Raw genomic sequence first — 15,359 nt, 5'->3', positions numbered from 1 at the left:
AAATAATACTCCGTAATAGGTGTTTGCTTAAAATTAAGAGTAGCTACCACAATTGCTAGCCATTGTGACTAGCATTCCTCTTAGTTCACCATCAATTTATGTGTCTTAATAAGTTAATAATACGGAACAATATTGTTTTGAGTTAATTTTTATTTATTTTTTTCATTGGTATAAGACTATAAGTAATTGTGGTTTCCCAGGACATGCACACTTACCCAGCCAACATACAATATATTTGGATTTCATTGATCTGTATATCTTATTTAATATTCAGTTTTATAAAAATTACCTACCAACAAAAATTATAGTAAATGCCAAATGCACACACATTGCGTCTAAAACCACCATTTTTCGAAGGGAGCTGATATTGGTGCTTCAAAAAAATCCTCTATAAGATTCTATTTTCTGTCCCTCAGTTAAACCCTAAAACACCAAATCTTGGGACTATGATGGTGGAAGAAGAGAAATTCCAGCAATGACCGAAAGTTGCTTCATTGGCTGCTACTGTACGATTTTAAAAAAACAGCTCGTAATTGTCATGGTTGATGCGATTAAGAAATCTTCCTTCTTGTATATCTTACAAATCTCAATAGAATTTCATAAGCTACTCAAAATAATCAACTTAGTAATAAAAAAAAAAAAAATTAGAACTTTCTTTACGATCTCCATCTCTAGTTTGTTGATATATATATATATTCTCACCGAAGTGATATATACTATTATGGTGGTTCACTCGGAATCATTGATTTGGGTGTAAATACCATTGGCATCAATTGAAGTAAACAGTGTTGGATTATTGGAACATGTTTAATACAATCACTCTTGGTATTCTCTTTCACAATGACTAGGACTCGTTGATGAATGGGTGGGTGTTGTTGTTGTTGTTACATTCACTATCCTTTGTGGCTTAATCAGTATATGTTTATGAAGAGGAAAGTAAAATAGATGAGCAACGCTTAGAATAATAGAGTAAAGGACAGTTTGGTCCTTTTCTTTATAAAAATAATGAGTTAGAGTGTCATATAATCTTTATGGAGGACTATTATCAGCTCCCTTCTTAAAAACCTGATTAATTAATGCAATTCATTTTGCACCAATTCCGTAACATCATTGTTTGAATTGTATATATATATGAAATACATGTATAAATGAAGCATAACATATGCTCTTATAATATTTACCTGCTATCAAAATTTAGATAGCAGGTAAATATTATAAGAGCATATGTTATGCTTCATTTATACATGTATTTCATATATATATATATATATATATATAAAATAGTGTTTTGACATACCAAAAACTTGTGCTTCGTGATCTTATCATGTGAACTTCCCATCTGTCCCAAATTGCCAATAACACAAATATGGTGGTTTTAATAATTTCACACAAGACTAATAATTTTCAACAGACCAGTTTAATTCATAGTAACACTACACTAAATAAAAGTCAATCACTTGAAGTGAACATAACCATATCCTTGATGATTATGCAACACATTATTTACACAATTTTGTTTCAAAAATGTTCGGTGAGCAATTTATTCATTAAATATTTTAATTACGGATACAATGGAAGCAACAAGATGACTTTTGAATTGGTCCCAAACAAAAATTATGCTACTTAAAAGGACCGAAAAAAGAGATGAAGATTGTCAATGAATTACCAGAACTTGTACTTTCACACACAACATTCCACTCAAATATCACACAGATGAAAGAATTTCTACAATGGATCCTCATGGCACCCTTAGCCGCTTTCTCCTCCTGTGAATCGCGCCACTGTGATTAGCACTTTTGTGCGCGAATATGGATGTCTTGGTCACTCTAATGTCATGAACTGTGCTGCCGTGATGGCCATGCCTAATGGGATTTCTCTTGTTCACATAAACTGAGTCCCCACTGATCCCTACCCGAATCCGGTGACTCCTAGGCCTCAAAGACCTCCTCAAATGGTCTCCTCTGTAGTCCCTTAGTGATCTTCTGTCCTTCATGTGTCTAGGTAAATGGTGATGTGAAGAGAAGCTTCCTTCTTCTAGTTCTTGTTCACCAGTGCTTGTGTCGAACTCTCTGGCACGCCTTCTGTGTTTCCAGTGTATCTGCTTAAGCATTCGAAGCTTTTAACGAAGGAAAGTGCAGCAGTAGTCACACACGAAGAAGTAGATAGCGAAAAATGCCCATGTTAATTTGCGGTGTGTCCGGCCAACGCATTGGAAAATGCCCAATTTGTATAGAAGATAGAAGAATAAGAGAACTGCAAAATGTCAAAGCAAGCAAGTGCTAAATGAGTAGATAGAGCATGCAGAGAATGGTACTAACTATTTTGCTCATAATGCTCTGAAAGAAAGGATTGTCAAGTTGAGTTCGGATCCTCTACCATAGAGCATTGGTGCTGCAGTGTTTTTCAACGCGGTTAAATCCATTTTCAACACATATATTCCTAAATGAGTTAAGCATACAGATAATGGTATGGACTATGTTGCTCATAATGCTCAGGAAGAAAGGATTATCAAGCCAAGTTTGGATCCTCTACCACAGAGCATTGGTGCTGTAACATTTTTCAATGCACTTAAATCCATTTTCAACACATTTATTTTACATTTGAACTGTTGAAACTATGTTGAAATAGTGTTGAAAATGGATTTAAGTATGTTGAAAAACGCTATAACAAGGAGTTTGGATCCTCTGCTGTAGTGTTTTTCAACACAGTTAAATTCATTTTCAACACAGTTTCAACGGTTCAAATATAAAATAAATGTGCTGAAAATGGATATAAGTGCTATTCCAATTCAAATATACCATTACTAACAACTTCTATTGGTAAAGCATTTTTCATTATGATATTATGTCCTTCATGTAGAGCATTGGTGCTGCAGTGTTTTTCAACGCACTTAAATCCGTTTTCAACACATTTATTTACATTTAAATAGTTGAAAATAGATTTAACTGTGTTAAAAACACTATAGTAGAGGATCCAGACTCTATCGAGTCCTATACCAATTCAAACATATCATTACTGCCAACTTCTACTTTTAAAGCATTTTTCATTATGATCTTCTCTCCTTCAAGTAGAGCATTGGTACTGCAGCATTTTTCAACGCACTTAAGTCGGTTTTCAACACATTTATTTTACATTAGCAGAGGATCCAGACTCTATCAAGTCCTATACCAATTCAAACATATCATTACTACCAACTTCTACTTTTAAAGCATTTTTAATTATGATCTTCTCTCTTTCATGTAGAGTATTGGTACTGTTGTGTTTTTCAATGCACTTAAAGGCATTTTCAACATATTTATTTTACATTTGAACCATTGAAACTGTGTTGAAAATGAATTTAACTGTGTTGAAAAACGCTACAACAGAGGATCCAGACTCTATCAATTCATATTCGGATTCAAACATACCATTACTAACAACTTCTACTTGTAAAGCATTTTTCATTATGAATAAATTTTATGCCAAAGTCTGATTGTGTTAATGATATCAAAATCACAATTCTTGACTCTTTCTATGGAAAATATAGGTTATGAATTTATGATTTATTAGTAATGATTATCTTGTGGAGAGAACAGAATATGGTCTTAATTAATCCATGTTATGTTGGGAGTAAAATTAGGGCTTCTGGAGTAAGAGAGTGAACCACTGCAAAAGTGCAACCTATGAAATAAATTGGAACTCACCGAAGTAGAATAGAGCTGATACCGCGGCCAGCTTGAGCAGATTGGCAATGCAGAAATTGTCGGTATAACATATGAAATCCCATGTCGATCCACATACTGAACTGAACAACCATGTAAATCGAAAAGGTTTTAGAGCACACAGTGTGAGTGTTTATGTGTGTGTGTGTACACACAGATTTCACACACTGAATGCAATGCTTATAAAAAACCATGAACTAAATTTCAATAAAACACATGCAAGATTACAATGTTAGGCATGGTCATCCCATACACCCTGAAATTGGGGCACATATTCATTTCTAAGTTGGGCTTGATTAAACCACATTAAGTTGTACAAATTTCACAAGAACAAAACCATGAACTAAATTTTAATAAAATGAACTCGGTATTAACACACATTACGCTTACCTGCAAGACTTTCCAGCAAGAAAATCAAGTGGAGAACCAAATAAGTTCCCAATGACATGAGCAATTCCCGAAAAGAATGATTATGTTTCCCATCAAGCCAAATTGGGTGACTAATTTAAGCAGTGCCAAACAACTGCTTGAAGATTTCCCAAAGAGGGTGATTTTTGTTCTCTTTAATTCTCACACCTACAATGAAAATGAAAATAAACTATTATCCTATGTGCATGCTATTTTTCTATGAAAATAACATAGCACCGAACTAGTATTCCTGTAACTTATTTTTCTATGAAAATAAATAAATAAATGTTTACACACACACAACACTGAAATCTGAAACTAATAAACCTTGTATAAATTGAAAATTAGTAGTTTTCTTCCGCATTGCAATTTGCTTCTTAAACTCAAAACCAATGTGACAATCAACAAAAGGGTTTCTTGTGATTTTGTTTTTTTTTACATGTTATTTTACATTTGCAACTTATGAATTAGTTTCCAAACACATTTTTCATCAGGGTACATGTGAATCGACCATAATTTGACCACCATTCACACGTATCTATCTTAAATTCAATGCATATTCTAGTTTAATGGGTAAAAAAATCAGCATCACTTTTAAGATAAAAACTCATATACGATATGTGTATATATATCAATATAAAGCAAGCACAGAAAAAATGCAACGGCACACACACACACAGAGAAGGAGAGATGTACTCGTTTGAAGGAATGGGATGAAAGCCCAGAACTATTTCACTACGGATTACAGAGAGAAGGGCGTCTCATTCCAGCGTTTGAAAATTAACCGACACTCTCACACATATACATACACACAGTGAATATACACATACATATATATACATACCTATTGTGAATTTGTGTGTGTGTGTATAAACATTTCTGTGATTGTCCGCTTCAAAAAGGTCCAGACATGTAAAATATTGGGTCAAAGAGTGAAGTCAAAAACATGGGCTCGAATCCAAGCCCACGTTGGACCTTTGTCACTTGCAGGCCCAGGCCACTCCCACCAGGAGAAACCACTGTCCACTGATAACATCCACAATCCATTATAAAATTCTCCAATTCTTGTCTCTCTTCTTCTTCTTCTTCTTCTTTTTTAATTATTATTTTTATTTCCAGAATATATATAATCGAAAGAATTCATTCTGAACTTCTTATTGTTTAAATAAATCATATATATCACCCCTTTTGATACCTAATTTAGATTTCTGAAGTCTTAGAAATAAATCCGCCCTTATTTATTAATTATTTTTTCAACATTAATAAGGTCGAGTAAATATTGAGTGAGCCGGACCAACCAATGAAAATCCACGTCTTTAGCTTCCCAACCCACATTCATAGGCTTGTTTGTTTCAGTATAAACTAAAGCCAATAATTTCAGGTTAAGAGAGAATAGAGATAATTCAAAAATTAGAAAAATTATAATGTGAAAACTGTAATTTATTCTGAGAGTAATTGGAAACTTCTCAAGAAATTGAACCAAACAAACACTTTATTGGAAACTGTTCTCAAGAAGTCTTGGTTCCAGCTATGCTAACTTGCTAAGTCATATTTTTTAATATGTCACTTACTATATATTATATATATATATATATATATATATATATATAGCGAGCCTCAACGAGCCCCTGTCCACGAGCCTATACGAGCTAAGCCCAACGTTGTTCGGGCTCAGCTCGTTTATTAAATGAGCCTAAAAATTGGGTTCGGGCTCGGCTCATTTATAGCAAGCCGAGCCTGAAACGAGCCGAGCCCGAGCTGTTCACTCGGTTCATTCGCAACCTTGTGTCCCCACTAAATTTTAAGAATCAAAATTCAGAAAGACTCCTTTGTTGCTATTTTATTATTTTGGTTCAAAATTTCTTATCATATCATTGTCAATAGTTGCCTCCACTGAAATAAATTCCAGACTCCGCTACTACCTTAGATTGAGTCCGAGTTGAGCTTCTAACCTGCCCAACATGTAGGGTAGCACCATTGGATTGTGTAAAGACTAAAGTTCTTGTCAAAACTTCGCACTGCCAAATATTAAAAATGTCTTATAGAAAACTCTAAAGTTTGACAATTATAGATGCTGGATTGTGTAAAGTTCAAGCCAAAACTTGAACAGTCAGAGATTGAAATGTCTAAGTTGAAAACTATGTTGTTGGACCAATAAAATCCTAAATTAAAAATTCTATATATAAAATTATTTTTATACTTAATTTATTATAATTTTTTAATGTTATTTATTTCAATAAATAATATATATTTATAATATTATTCAATTTTAAAATAATAATGTTATTTATAATTTATAATTTTAAATAATAACGCAAAATTATATTTATATATATTTTCGATCCTTCACAATTTTTTTACGTTATAGTTTATACACACTTTCGTCCACGTGAATCACACATATATTTTACTAAATAATACATACACATATATATATATATATAATAATCTAACGCAGTTGAGTTGGTTATGTGTATATGAAATTATATGAAAAAGTTAAAAAAAAAAAAAATTTAAACCCCCACGCAGAATGTGAATGGAAAATTTATAACGACAAGTAAACAAAGACCAAATACTTTTCTCTTAAACGCGTGTTGATTATTGAGACATCAAATCAACCTAAATTAAAGAAATTTACTATTTTACCCCAAATATATCTGCATGCCCTATAAAACCCAGTGGTATTCACTCACTCAATTCAAGTCAGTTCTGTGCCCCAACTTGGAGAGGTAAACCAGCCCCGTATTCCATCCGTCGACCTCAGCCTCCGGCCCTCACAGCTGCCGGCCACCAATCAAATCTATCTATCAGCCTCACCGTCACTGGCTTTTCTCAAAAGGAAGGTTTGTTTCTTTCATTTCGAACTCAACTCTACACCTCAATAAGACCAACAAACGACTCCCATTTAATGTCTTTCTCTCTTACATTTAAAACATGCAATCCAAAATGAGTAGGGGTGTTCAAATAATTCGCTAATTCGTCAAACCGATCCGAACCAATCCGATTCGTGTGGTTCGGTTTGATTTTGATTTAATGGTTTGGTGATGGTTTTAAAAATTATCAATCCGCAATGAACGGTTCGGTTAACGAATTGAACCTTGAAAAAACCGAACTGATCCGATCCAATTCGTGAATTATATTATATAATATATATATATATATATATATAATTATATGTATACTGTGATATATTATTTTTATTTATTTATTTTATTCATTATTTGTTTTTAAAATTTAGCCCTACATAAGCATATCTAACCTTAGGTTTTTTACTCCCACCATCTGTCTCTGTGTCTATCAACTCTCTCTTCGTTCCTCATCTCCATCAGAAAGTAAGAAACCATATTATTAGTATATCTCTGACCATATAGTAATTGTTATGTTATAGATATTTAATTAAATTATGTTCCTATGTAGATGTGACTACAGTATCAGTTTTAGTATTTTGTTTTGCTCTATACGGATCATATATATTTGGTACGGTAATATTATTTTCACTTTTGGATGGTTTATGTCACTTTCTTTCTGTTTTTCTTTAGATTAAATGTGTTACAACTTACAACATATTGTTTTGACAGATTTATTGTTTGGGCGGAGCCATAACTAAAATAGTAAAATATAATCATATATTTGGCTGGGCCATAATTAACTACAATATAATTATATTGGGTTATTTGAAAAGGCTCAATCCGTGGGAACCGAACTGAATCAATCCGTTACTTCATGGTTCGGTTTGGTTCGGATTGATAGTCACCACGGATCGGTTCGGTTTCAGATTTAGCCAATCCGTAAGGATCTGATTAGTTTGAATTTTACCTAAAATTGAACCGATTCAATCCGTGATCAGCACTAAAAATGAGCTCATTAATTCTTCAAATCCTAATCTTCTAGCTGCTCCCAAATGTGTTGACCCACTCTCAATTTTCGATGAATTGTATGGCTACACAAATAATAAAGAAACAGATCGAAATGGTTGTGTTTCAATTTGAAATGTCATGTTCTGGCGTTAAAATTATGGTTTTTTTCTTCTTCTTCTTTTTTTAATCTTAACACGCTTTTGCTTCAAGTTACAGTATAAGACATTATTGTCTGAAATGATTTGTGTTCACTAAATTTCACATTTACTAGTTATTAGTGTTACAATGGGCATAATTCTAACACATTTTGAGCTAAGCAGGCTAGACAAGCCGACACCGGCCACCATGAGTTCACACAAGTTGTTCGTGATCACCTTCATTTTCCGCTTCTAATCTTCCGGTCATTGCAGTTGAAAATTTCAACATGCGAGTTTACGCAAAAGGTCCTACCATGCATTTTTTTTATTATTATTATTTTTATTTATAAAAGTTAAAACAATTCACCATGCATATTTATCAGGACCATCCAATGCTCAACTTATTGGGGGGAGTGAGTGAGTGTGTGTAATTTGATTATATATATATATATATATATATATATATATATATATATATATATCCTAACATGCAGTTTCAGTCGGGAAAAAAGTGAAGAAAACGAAAACTGACAAGGAGAGGCAGACAAATCCGGCGTGGGACAGCCCCGTGAGTTTCACCGTAAACGAGTCGGAGATGACAAAAGGAGGGATCACGCTTGTCATCAAGCTATACTGCAAGCGTCCCCTCTTCAATAATGATACGATAGGCAGTACCAGTGTGAGATGACATGATAATGTGTACCTAGCTAGCTATATAAATTTAGTCAAATGGATCACATGCATATGTGCATCATTATTATTGTATGGATAATTATATGTTTTGTGATTATCCGAAAAAAATAATTATATGTTTGTGTGTCGAATTTATGGTATGAATAATTATTTGTCTGTGTGTGTTGAATTTATGGTATTAATGATTATATGTTTGTGTGTCAAGGTATTGCATATATGCTTGCTAGTTTCTCTTCTATTTTTAACAAAGCTAGTGTCTTTTTACTTTTCACATATTAAGCTGGTTTCGCTTTAAATTTCACAAATCTCCTTTTAAAATTGGTTGTGTGGTGTGTGTGATCGAGTGAGAGAGATAATTAAGATCATGATGTAGGTTCACTACCACAATATTTGTGTTTTGCCACTAAATATTTGCTAGGAATTTATTTAGGTTGGCCTATTACCTCTCTCTCCCTCTCAAGCCAATTTATCTATCATTCAGTGATTCGAACACAATTTCACCTTTGTAAATTGCATGCTCATTTTAATAATTCAAGTTAATTAGAGTGGAATGTTTTTCTCTCAAAACACATAATCCCACATGACTACATTCGCCTCGTGCAGTTTAACAAATCGAATATGAATTAAAACTAGTTCGATACAATAGTTATCCAATATACTAAAAAACGTGTATATTAACATTTACCTAGCTTTTCAGTCTTTTCTAATATACTAACGAACGTATATAGATAATTCGAAAAAAATTTGCTAGTCAACACTGAGAAAATAATTAAAAGGAAAAACTGTGGATATATAAAGAACTAAGGCTCTGTTTGATTTGACCTAAAATATATTTTTTAAATTTTTTTTTCTTTTTTTAGGTAAAATATATTTTCAAATTTTTTTCCTGTATTTAGCAAAGGTCTAACTTCCCGTCCCAAAATTTTTGTTCATTTTTTTAAATTTTTGGTGTCCCAAAATATATATCTTATTTTAAAAATAAAAAATTATTTTTTATAATATTTTCAAATTCACTTGATTAAATAATTGCACTAATTACGGTATACTTCTTTGTCTTTTAATCAAGATAAATTAAAAAATTCACTCTTATGAATACAATAAAAAAATATTAAAAACACATTGTCATAAAAAATTTGATCTCCAAATTATATATATATACTCTTTTTGTCGATCCAAAATTCTTGAGATGTTTGGAGAATCCAATTTTTTATGACATTGTGTTTTATATGTGTGTCAGTGGGTGCGCTTGGTTATGAGAGCCCCAAAAAAAAAAAAAAAAAAATTTATTGGACCGACGATTGGAATCCTACATATTTAGTGAATTTCTTTGTCTGTGGAGTGATTTTGATATACATATATACACAAATATTTTTTTTTTTCAAGACAAGAAGTGTTAGAACTTAAATTAGTAGATGCAGAAAGTCGAAATCTGGCATTCCAAAATTCACCGAAAACATTAACCTATTAGGTTATCGAGGCATCTGCACATATCGTACACATACACATGAGTGTGTTAGTCTTAGAGTATCGAATTGACGATTTAAATTTGGAATCAGAAAAAATTTAACTAAATTGAATTTAAATTAAATTTTATCAAATTTTAAATCTAAAATAAGAATTTGATACTTTTAAATATAACATTTGACTAAATTAAAATGGCTTAGATCCAAAAGAATCTTATCGAATTCAAATCGGATCAATCTTATCTGAGTAGTTTACCATTCAATATTATGTCAAGAATGATACTGCCTCACATAAAAACAACTTGTAAGAATGACGAAACTTGTGACATGATTATGATCAATTTTCAGAAGGGACATTGATATTTTGAAAGTTGTTGGAGTGAATAATAAGTGATCCTTTTTTTTTTTTTGTTTTGTTTTGTTTTGTTTTGTTTTTTTTTTCCTGCTAAATTTTGGTGAGAAAAACTTTTGTTTTATCAATCTAATCTTGCTTTGTGTGAATAACATTTGTTTTCATCAACCGAATCGTACTTTTCGCAAGAGCCTCAGACACTATGACGTCACTCGAAAGGATTAGGATCTACCTAAAATCAATGGTATTGTGATTGGCACTTTGATGTAGACAAAATCACGTCGTGTTGTACAAATACCAATAATTTAGAGTCACTTTAATGTAGTCAAAATCACATGGTGTCGAACAAATACCAATAATTTAGAGTCTATAGAACCCACAACACTGATAGAACCCACAACATGGCTGTAGTGAGTTCCACCATTATTCTGAGAGAGTATCATCACAAATACTATAATTTTAAGCCTTTAAGCTCGTAATAATAAATAAAGGATTCATAAAAACAATTTTTTTAAAACTAATATATTTCAGGTATTTTCATATATTAAAATTTTTATTGTCTTATTAATTTTTATTTCTTTTCTTTCTTTTTTTATAATTTTATATCATTTAAATACGAAATTTATTTTGAACTTAAAATTTTGTATTTAATTGATTTAAAAATTATAAAGGAAGAAAGAAAATAAATAAGGATTCATGGGACACGCATTTCATTGTAATGCCCGTGTGTGCGTACCAAAGATAATTAGAAGTGTGTTTTTAGTATATGTGTTATTATATTTTAATGAATAATTTGGAGTTAGTGTATATATATATGTTTTAATTATCATGTATATGGATATAGATGAAATAAAGTTAAGTTGCTGGTGGCAGAAGAGTGGACCGAACACACAAGACACGTAATTGTGTAGATATATTTTATATATGTATAAGGTCAAAGCGACCTTTACAAACTTGTTTGGACTGCCTTTGAGAAAGCTAATATTTTGTTTGAGACACAAAATATATCAAAGGGACTTTTACGTATAAGTGCTGATAGCAAAAATATATTATTAAATTCTGAGTGTAGTTTGTATATTTACTATAATATAAATCAAAAGTGAAGACTTTTAATTTGAATTTTTTTATAAGTTAAAATTATATTTTCACTCCTAAAATTTATTTTATACACAATTTAACCAAAAAAGAACTTTTAAGAATTCTAGAATATTTTCAAATAGCATTTAGGAATTGTTACACTTTACTAAAATTCAAAAATACAACCCGTACTTCAACGAAGAATAAAAGAACTTAGATCTAGAATTATTCTTATACAGAACATTTTAGAAGTTAGACAACAAAGATTTTAGTTAGATTTTAGAACATAATAGATTTTAATAACCAACACATTTCGATAAAACGATTCGAAGAAAATTTAGATTATATTAAAACAACAGTTGAACAAAAGTTTAGTCCCGGAAATTTAGATAATAAAATAATAATTTCCGCCATTAAAGATATAAATAGTGATATAAAAGATATTGCTGAAAATTAAAAAATAATTATAGACTATTTAAAATCATTAAAAGAAGATATCAAAATGTTATTACAATAATTTATGAGCACTAATAATCCTGATTACCTACAAGCATTAGATGAGCTCTATAAAATAGATAAAGAACCTATAGAATTTACAAGTTTTACGACAGACGTAAAATCAACACACACACACACACACATATATATATATATATATTAGGCAAAATAACTTTTTAATCCAGTTATTACTCCAGTTATCTGAAAAAGTTAATAAACTTGAAGAGAAATTAGAAGTATTGCAAGAAAGTATTCCTAGAGAATCTTCCAAAGAAATAGCAGAACTCTCGGACAAAATAAAAAATTTAAAATTATCAACTAATCCTTTCCCGACTAAAAGCAACAAGCGAATAAATCTATTACAACCATATAAAGAATGGCCATTATTCTTAGAAAAGCCAAAGAAATAATGCGTGTAGAAAATTTATATGATAATGAACAAGATGCTCAAAATTATATAGAAAAAAGGAATGAAGAAAGTATCCAATAAAGTTAATCTTTATTCCAATAATCTATTAGATTTTAAAAGTAAAATATATAATCATCTTAGACAAAGAAGAATAAGTGTAATTAATAATCAAGTAGTATTAGATCTCATAACACCAGAAGTTTATCATGAATTAGAAAAAACTAAATTAGATCTTATGCATTTAGGTGTTATAATGATAGGCATAGTAAGATTAAATAGATCAGAGGTAGGAACCAAAGCACTTGTTTATATTTATGATGATAGATGGACTAACCATCAACAAGCACAAATAGCCAGCGCAGAAATAGATTTAGCAGTTAACGGAGCTATTATAGGATGTATTCCTAATTGTACAATGACTACTAGAGAATTTAGTAAACATATTAAGATAGCAATATCTACAAAAGGATATAATATGGCAGGTCAATATGAAAACCTATTAATTAATACTTTATTTATGGGAAAAACAGTTAATCAATATAACATAAAGTTTAAAGCACAATTTGATAAAATTGTTAAGCCATTTAGTAGTAAATATGTTCAAATGATTGAAGTTAGAAAAGTAAGAAGTGAAACCTATGAAGGAGCCGAATGGGAATTACCAAATCTTAATAAAACAATCCAAAAGATTCCAAAAATAATAAAATATATGTAAAACATACGGGTGAAACCAGTATACGTTTCAATAATTATAAACGACAAGATAACTTAATAGATAATAATGTTGAGGAAGACTTTTTATCTACCATAATAAAGATAGAATCTCCCGAAGAAAATAATGTTTTCTATGATAGATTAGAAGGCGAAATTCTAAATAAAATCATATATGATTTTGATAATTTAGAAATAGATGATCTGAACGATAAATATCCAGAACCTAAGTATCAACTATTAGAAAGCATTTACCTAGGACAGGGAAATAATGACGATATTAAAAGAAATATTTTGATAGTGAGATTTAAATCATTTTACACAAAGAATGAATTAAACATCTTTAAAGAAGAATTAAATGTAGTAGAATATAGAGAAAGAAAAGATATAGTAGAAACATTAACCTCTCAAGGCCAACCAACAGGGTCAGTTGACCAAGAAATGCCTAACACCACAGGTAGTACTAATACCATAAACAATGACTATACCACTGGACAACGGTTAAATCCCACACAAGAACCCTATGTTGAAAATAGAAATATACCAGACATGTACACATGGACACAAAATCGTAGACGTTACGATAATATACCTGCACAACAAGCAGGAACAATCCTAGACATATCACGACACAATCCCCAAGATTGGGCAAAAGTAATCTAAAATTGGGAACAAGACTATATTAGGCAATTTGACCAATTTTGATAATAAAATACAAGCCCTAACTTATTGTAAAACTTTATTAAGAAGAACAATCTATGATTGGTGGCAATCCTATAAAGTGACTTATCCTAATGATTATGCCCTCCTACGTGATAATTTTACAATTCAAAGTTTTACTAGCTTAATAAAAAAGGGTGTTAGTAGGTGAAGATATATTATTAGACGAAACCCAAATAAAGCAAAATGAAACTTTACGTAATCTAGAATTATTACAGATTTGTGATTTTAGATATATAAGGGATTATACTAATAAGTTTTTCGAGTATTTCGCAACCACAGGTAAAATAGGAGATAAAGCATTAATCGATAGGTATCTTAAAAAATGACCAATAAGTGTGGGAATTAAGATATAGAAAAAATGGTTAGAAAATTCAAGACGAGATAGGTTAACTATAGGAGATAGAGTAAATCATATTTATAATATGTTAAAAGCAGAATGTAGATAACGTAAAGAATCTAAACAAATTAAAAAATAATTTTATTATACGTGTAGGCAAATAGACTTTCTACCATAGTATGGCTGTATGCCTCAGAAAAATTATAGTTATAAGCGTAATAAACCTAAAAAATATAATCTACGCAAAAGCAAAACCTACAAGAATTAATAAAAAACCTTATTTCAAAAGTAACCCCAGACAATTCAGAAAACGCCCTTGGTATAAACGGCAAAATATAAATAAAGATATAATAAAAAGGATAATAAAGATAACAAGGATAATAAAGTTAACACACTACCCACAAAAGAAAGGAATTGTAAATATTTTATTTGTGGAGATCCGGTCATATAAGACCAAATTGCCCTTATAGATGCAAACAAAATCCTATCAAAAGAATATAAGAAAAAATCAATATACCTGAAGATATTGAATAACAAATAGAAGAATTATATGAACTAGAAAGTATTTATGATTCTGATAATAATAATGAAAGTATATATAGTATCGAAAGTATAGATAAATAAAGATAATAATAAAAAGGATAATAAAGATAACAAGGATAATAAAGTTAACACACTACACACAAAAGAAAGGAATTGTAAATATTTTATTTGTGGAGATCCGGTCATATAAGACCAAATTGCCCTGATAGATGCAAACAAAATCCTATCAAAAGAATATAGGAAAAAATCAATATACTTGAAGATATTGAAGAACAAATAGAAGAATCATATGAAGTAGAAAGTGTTTATAATTTCGATAATGATAATGAAAGTATATATAGTATCGAAAGCATAGATGAAGAATTCTATAATGATGACGACTTTGAGTAAGGAGTTCATTCAATGGAAGATTTCGTTTACACAATAAGCAATTCATCATGTCATTATACT

At 30.7% G+C, this 15,359-nt stretch overlaps 1 protein-coding gene and 1 long non-coding RNA gene across 2 annotated transcripts; one reads left to right on the top strand and one right to left on the bottom strand.

Annotated features, from left to right (window-relative positions):
- Positions 1 to 1,738: 1,738 nt before the first annotated feature.
- LOC132272925 (uncharacterized) lies at positions 1,739 to 4,149 on the bottom strand. The gene is made up of 3 exons (XM_059773990.1): positions 4,092 to 4,149; positions 3,684 to 3,784; positions 1,739 to 2,098 (listed from the first exon to the last, which is right to left on the bottom strand). Exons 1-3 carry the CDS (start codon positions 4,147 to 4,149, stop codon positions 1,739 to 1,741), a joined length of 519 nt encoding a protein of 172 aa, XP_059629973.1.
- A 2,421-nt stretch (positions 4,150 to 6,570) lies between these two features.
- On the top strand, positions 6,571 to 8,965 carry LOC132274517 (uncharacterized). The gene is made up of 3 exons (XR_009470458.1): positions 6,571 to 6,952; positions 8,287 to 8,409; positions 8,598 to 8,965. It is a non-coding gene; the product is annotated as an uncharacterized LOC132274517 (long non-coding RNA).
- The last annotated feature ends 6,394 nt before the right edge of the window (positions 8,966 to 15,359 follow it).

Source organism: Cornus florida, unplaced genomic scaffold (genome assembly GCF_030987335.1).
Source record: "Cornus florida cultivar Cherokee Brave unplaced genomic scaffold, ASM3098733v1 CherokeeBrave_3.0.0_Hap2_Chr09, whole genome shotgun sequence".
Lineage (NCBI taxonomy): Eukaryota > Viridiplantae > Streptophyta > Magnoliopsida > Cornales > Cornaceae > Cornus > Cornus florida.
Note: the sequence above shows the minus strand (reverse complement) of the source record. Positions and strands in the feature narration are given on the sequence as shown.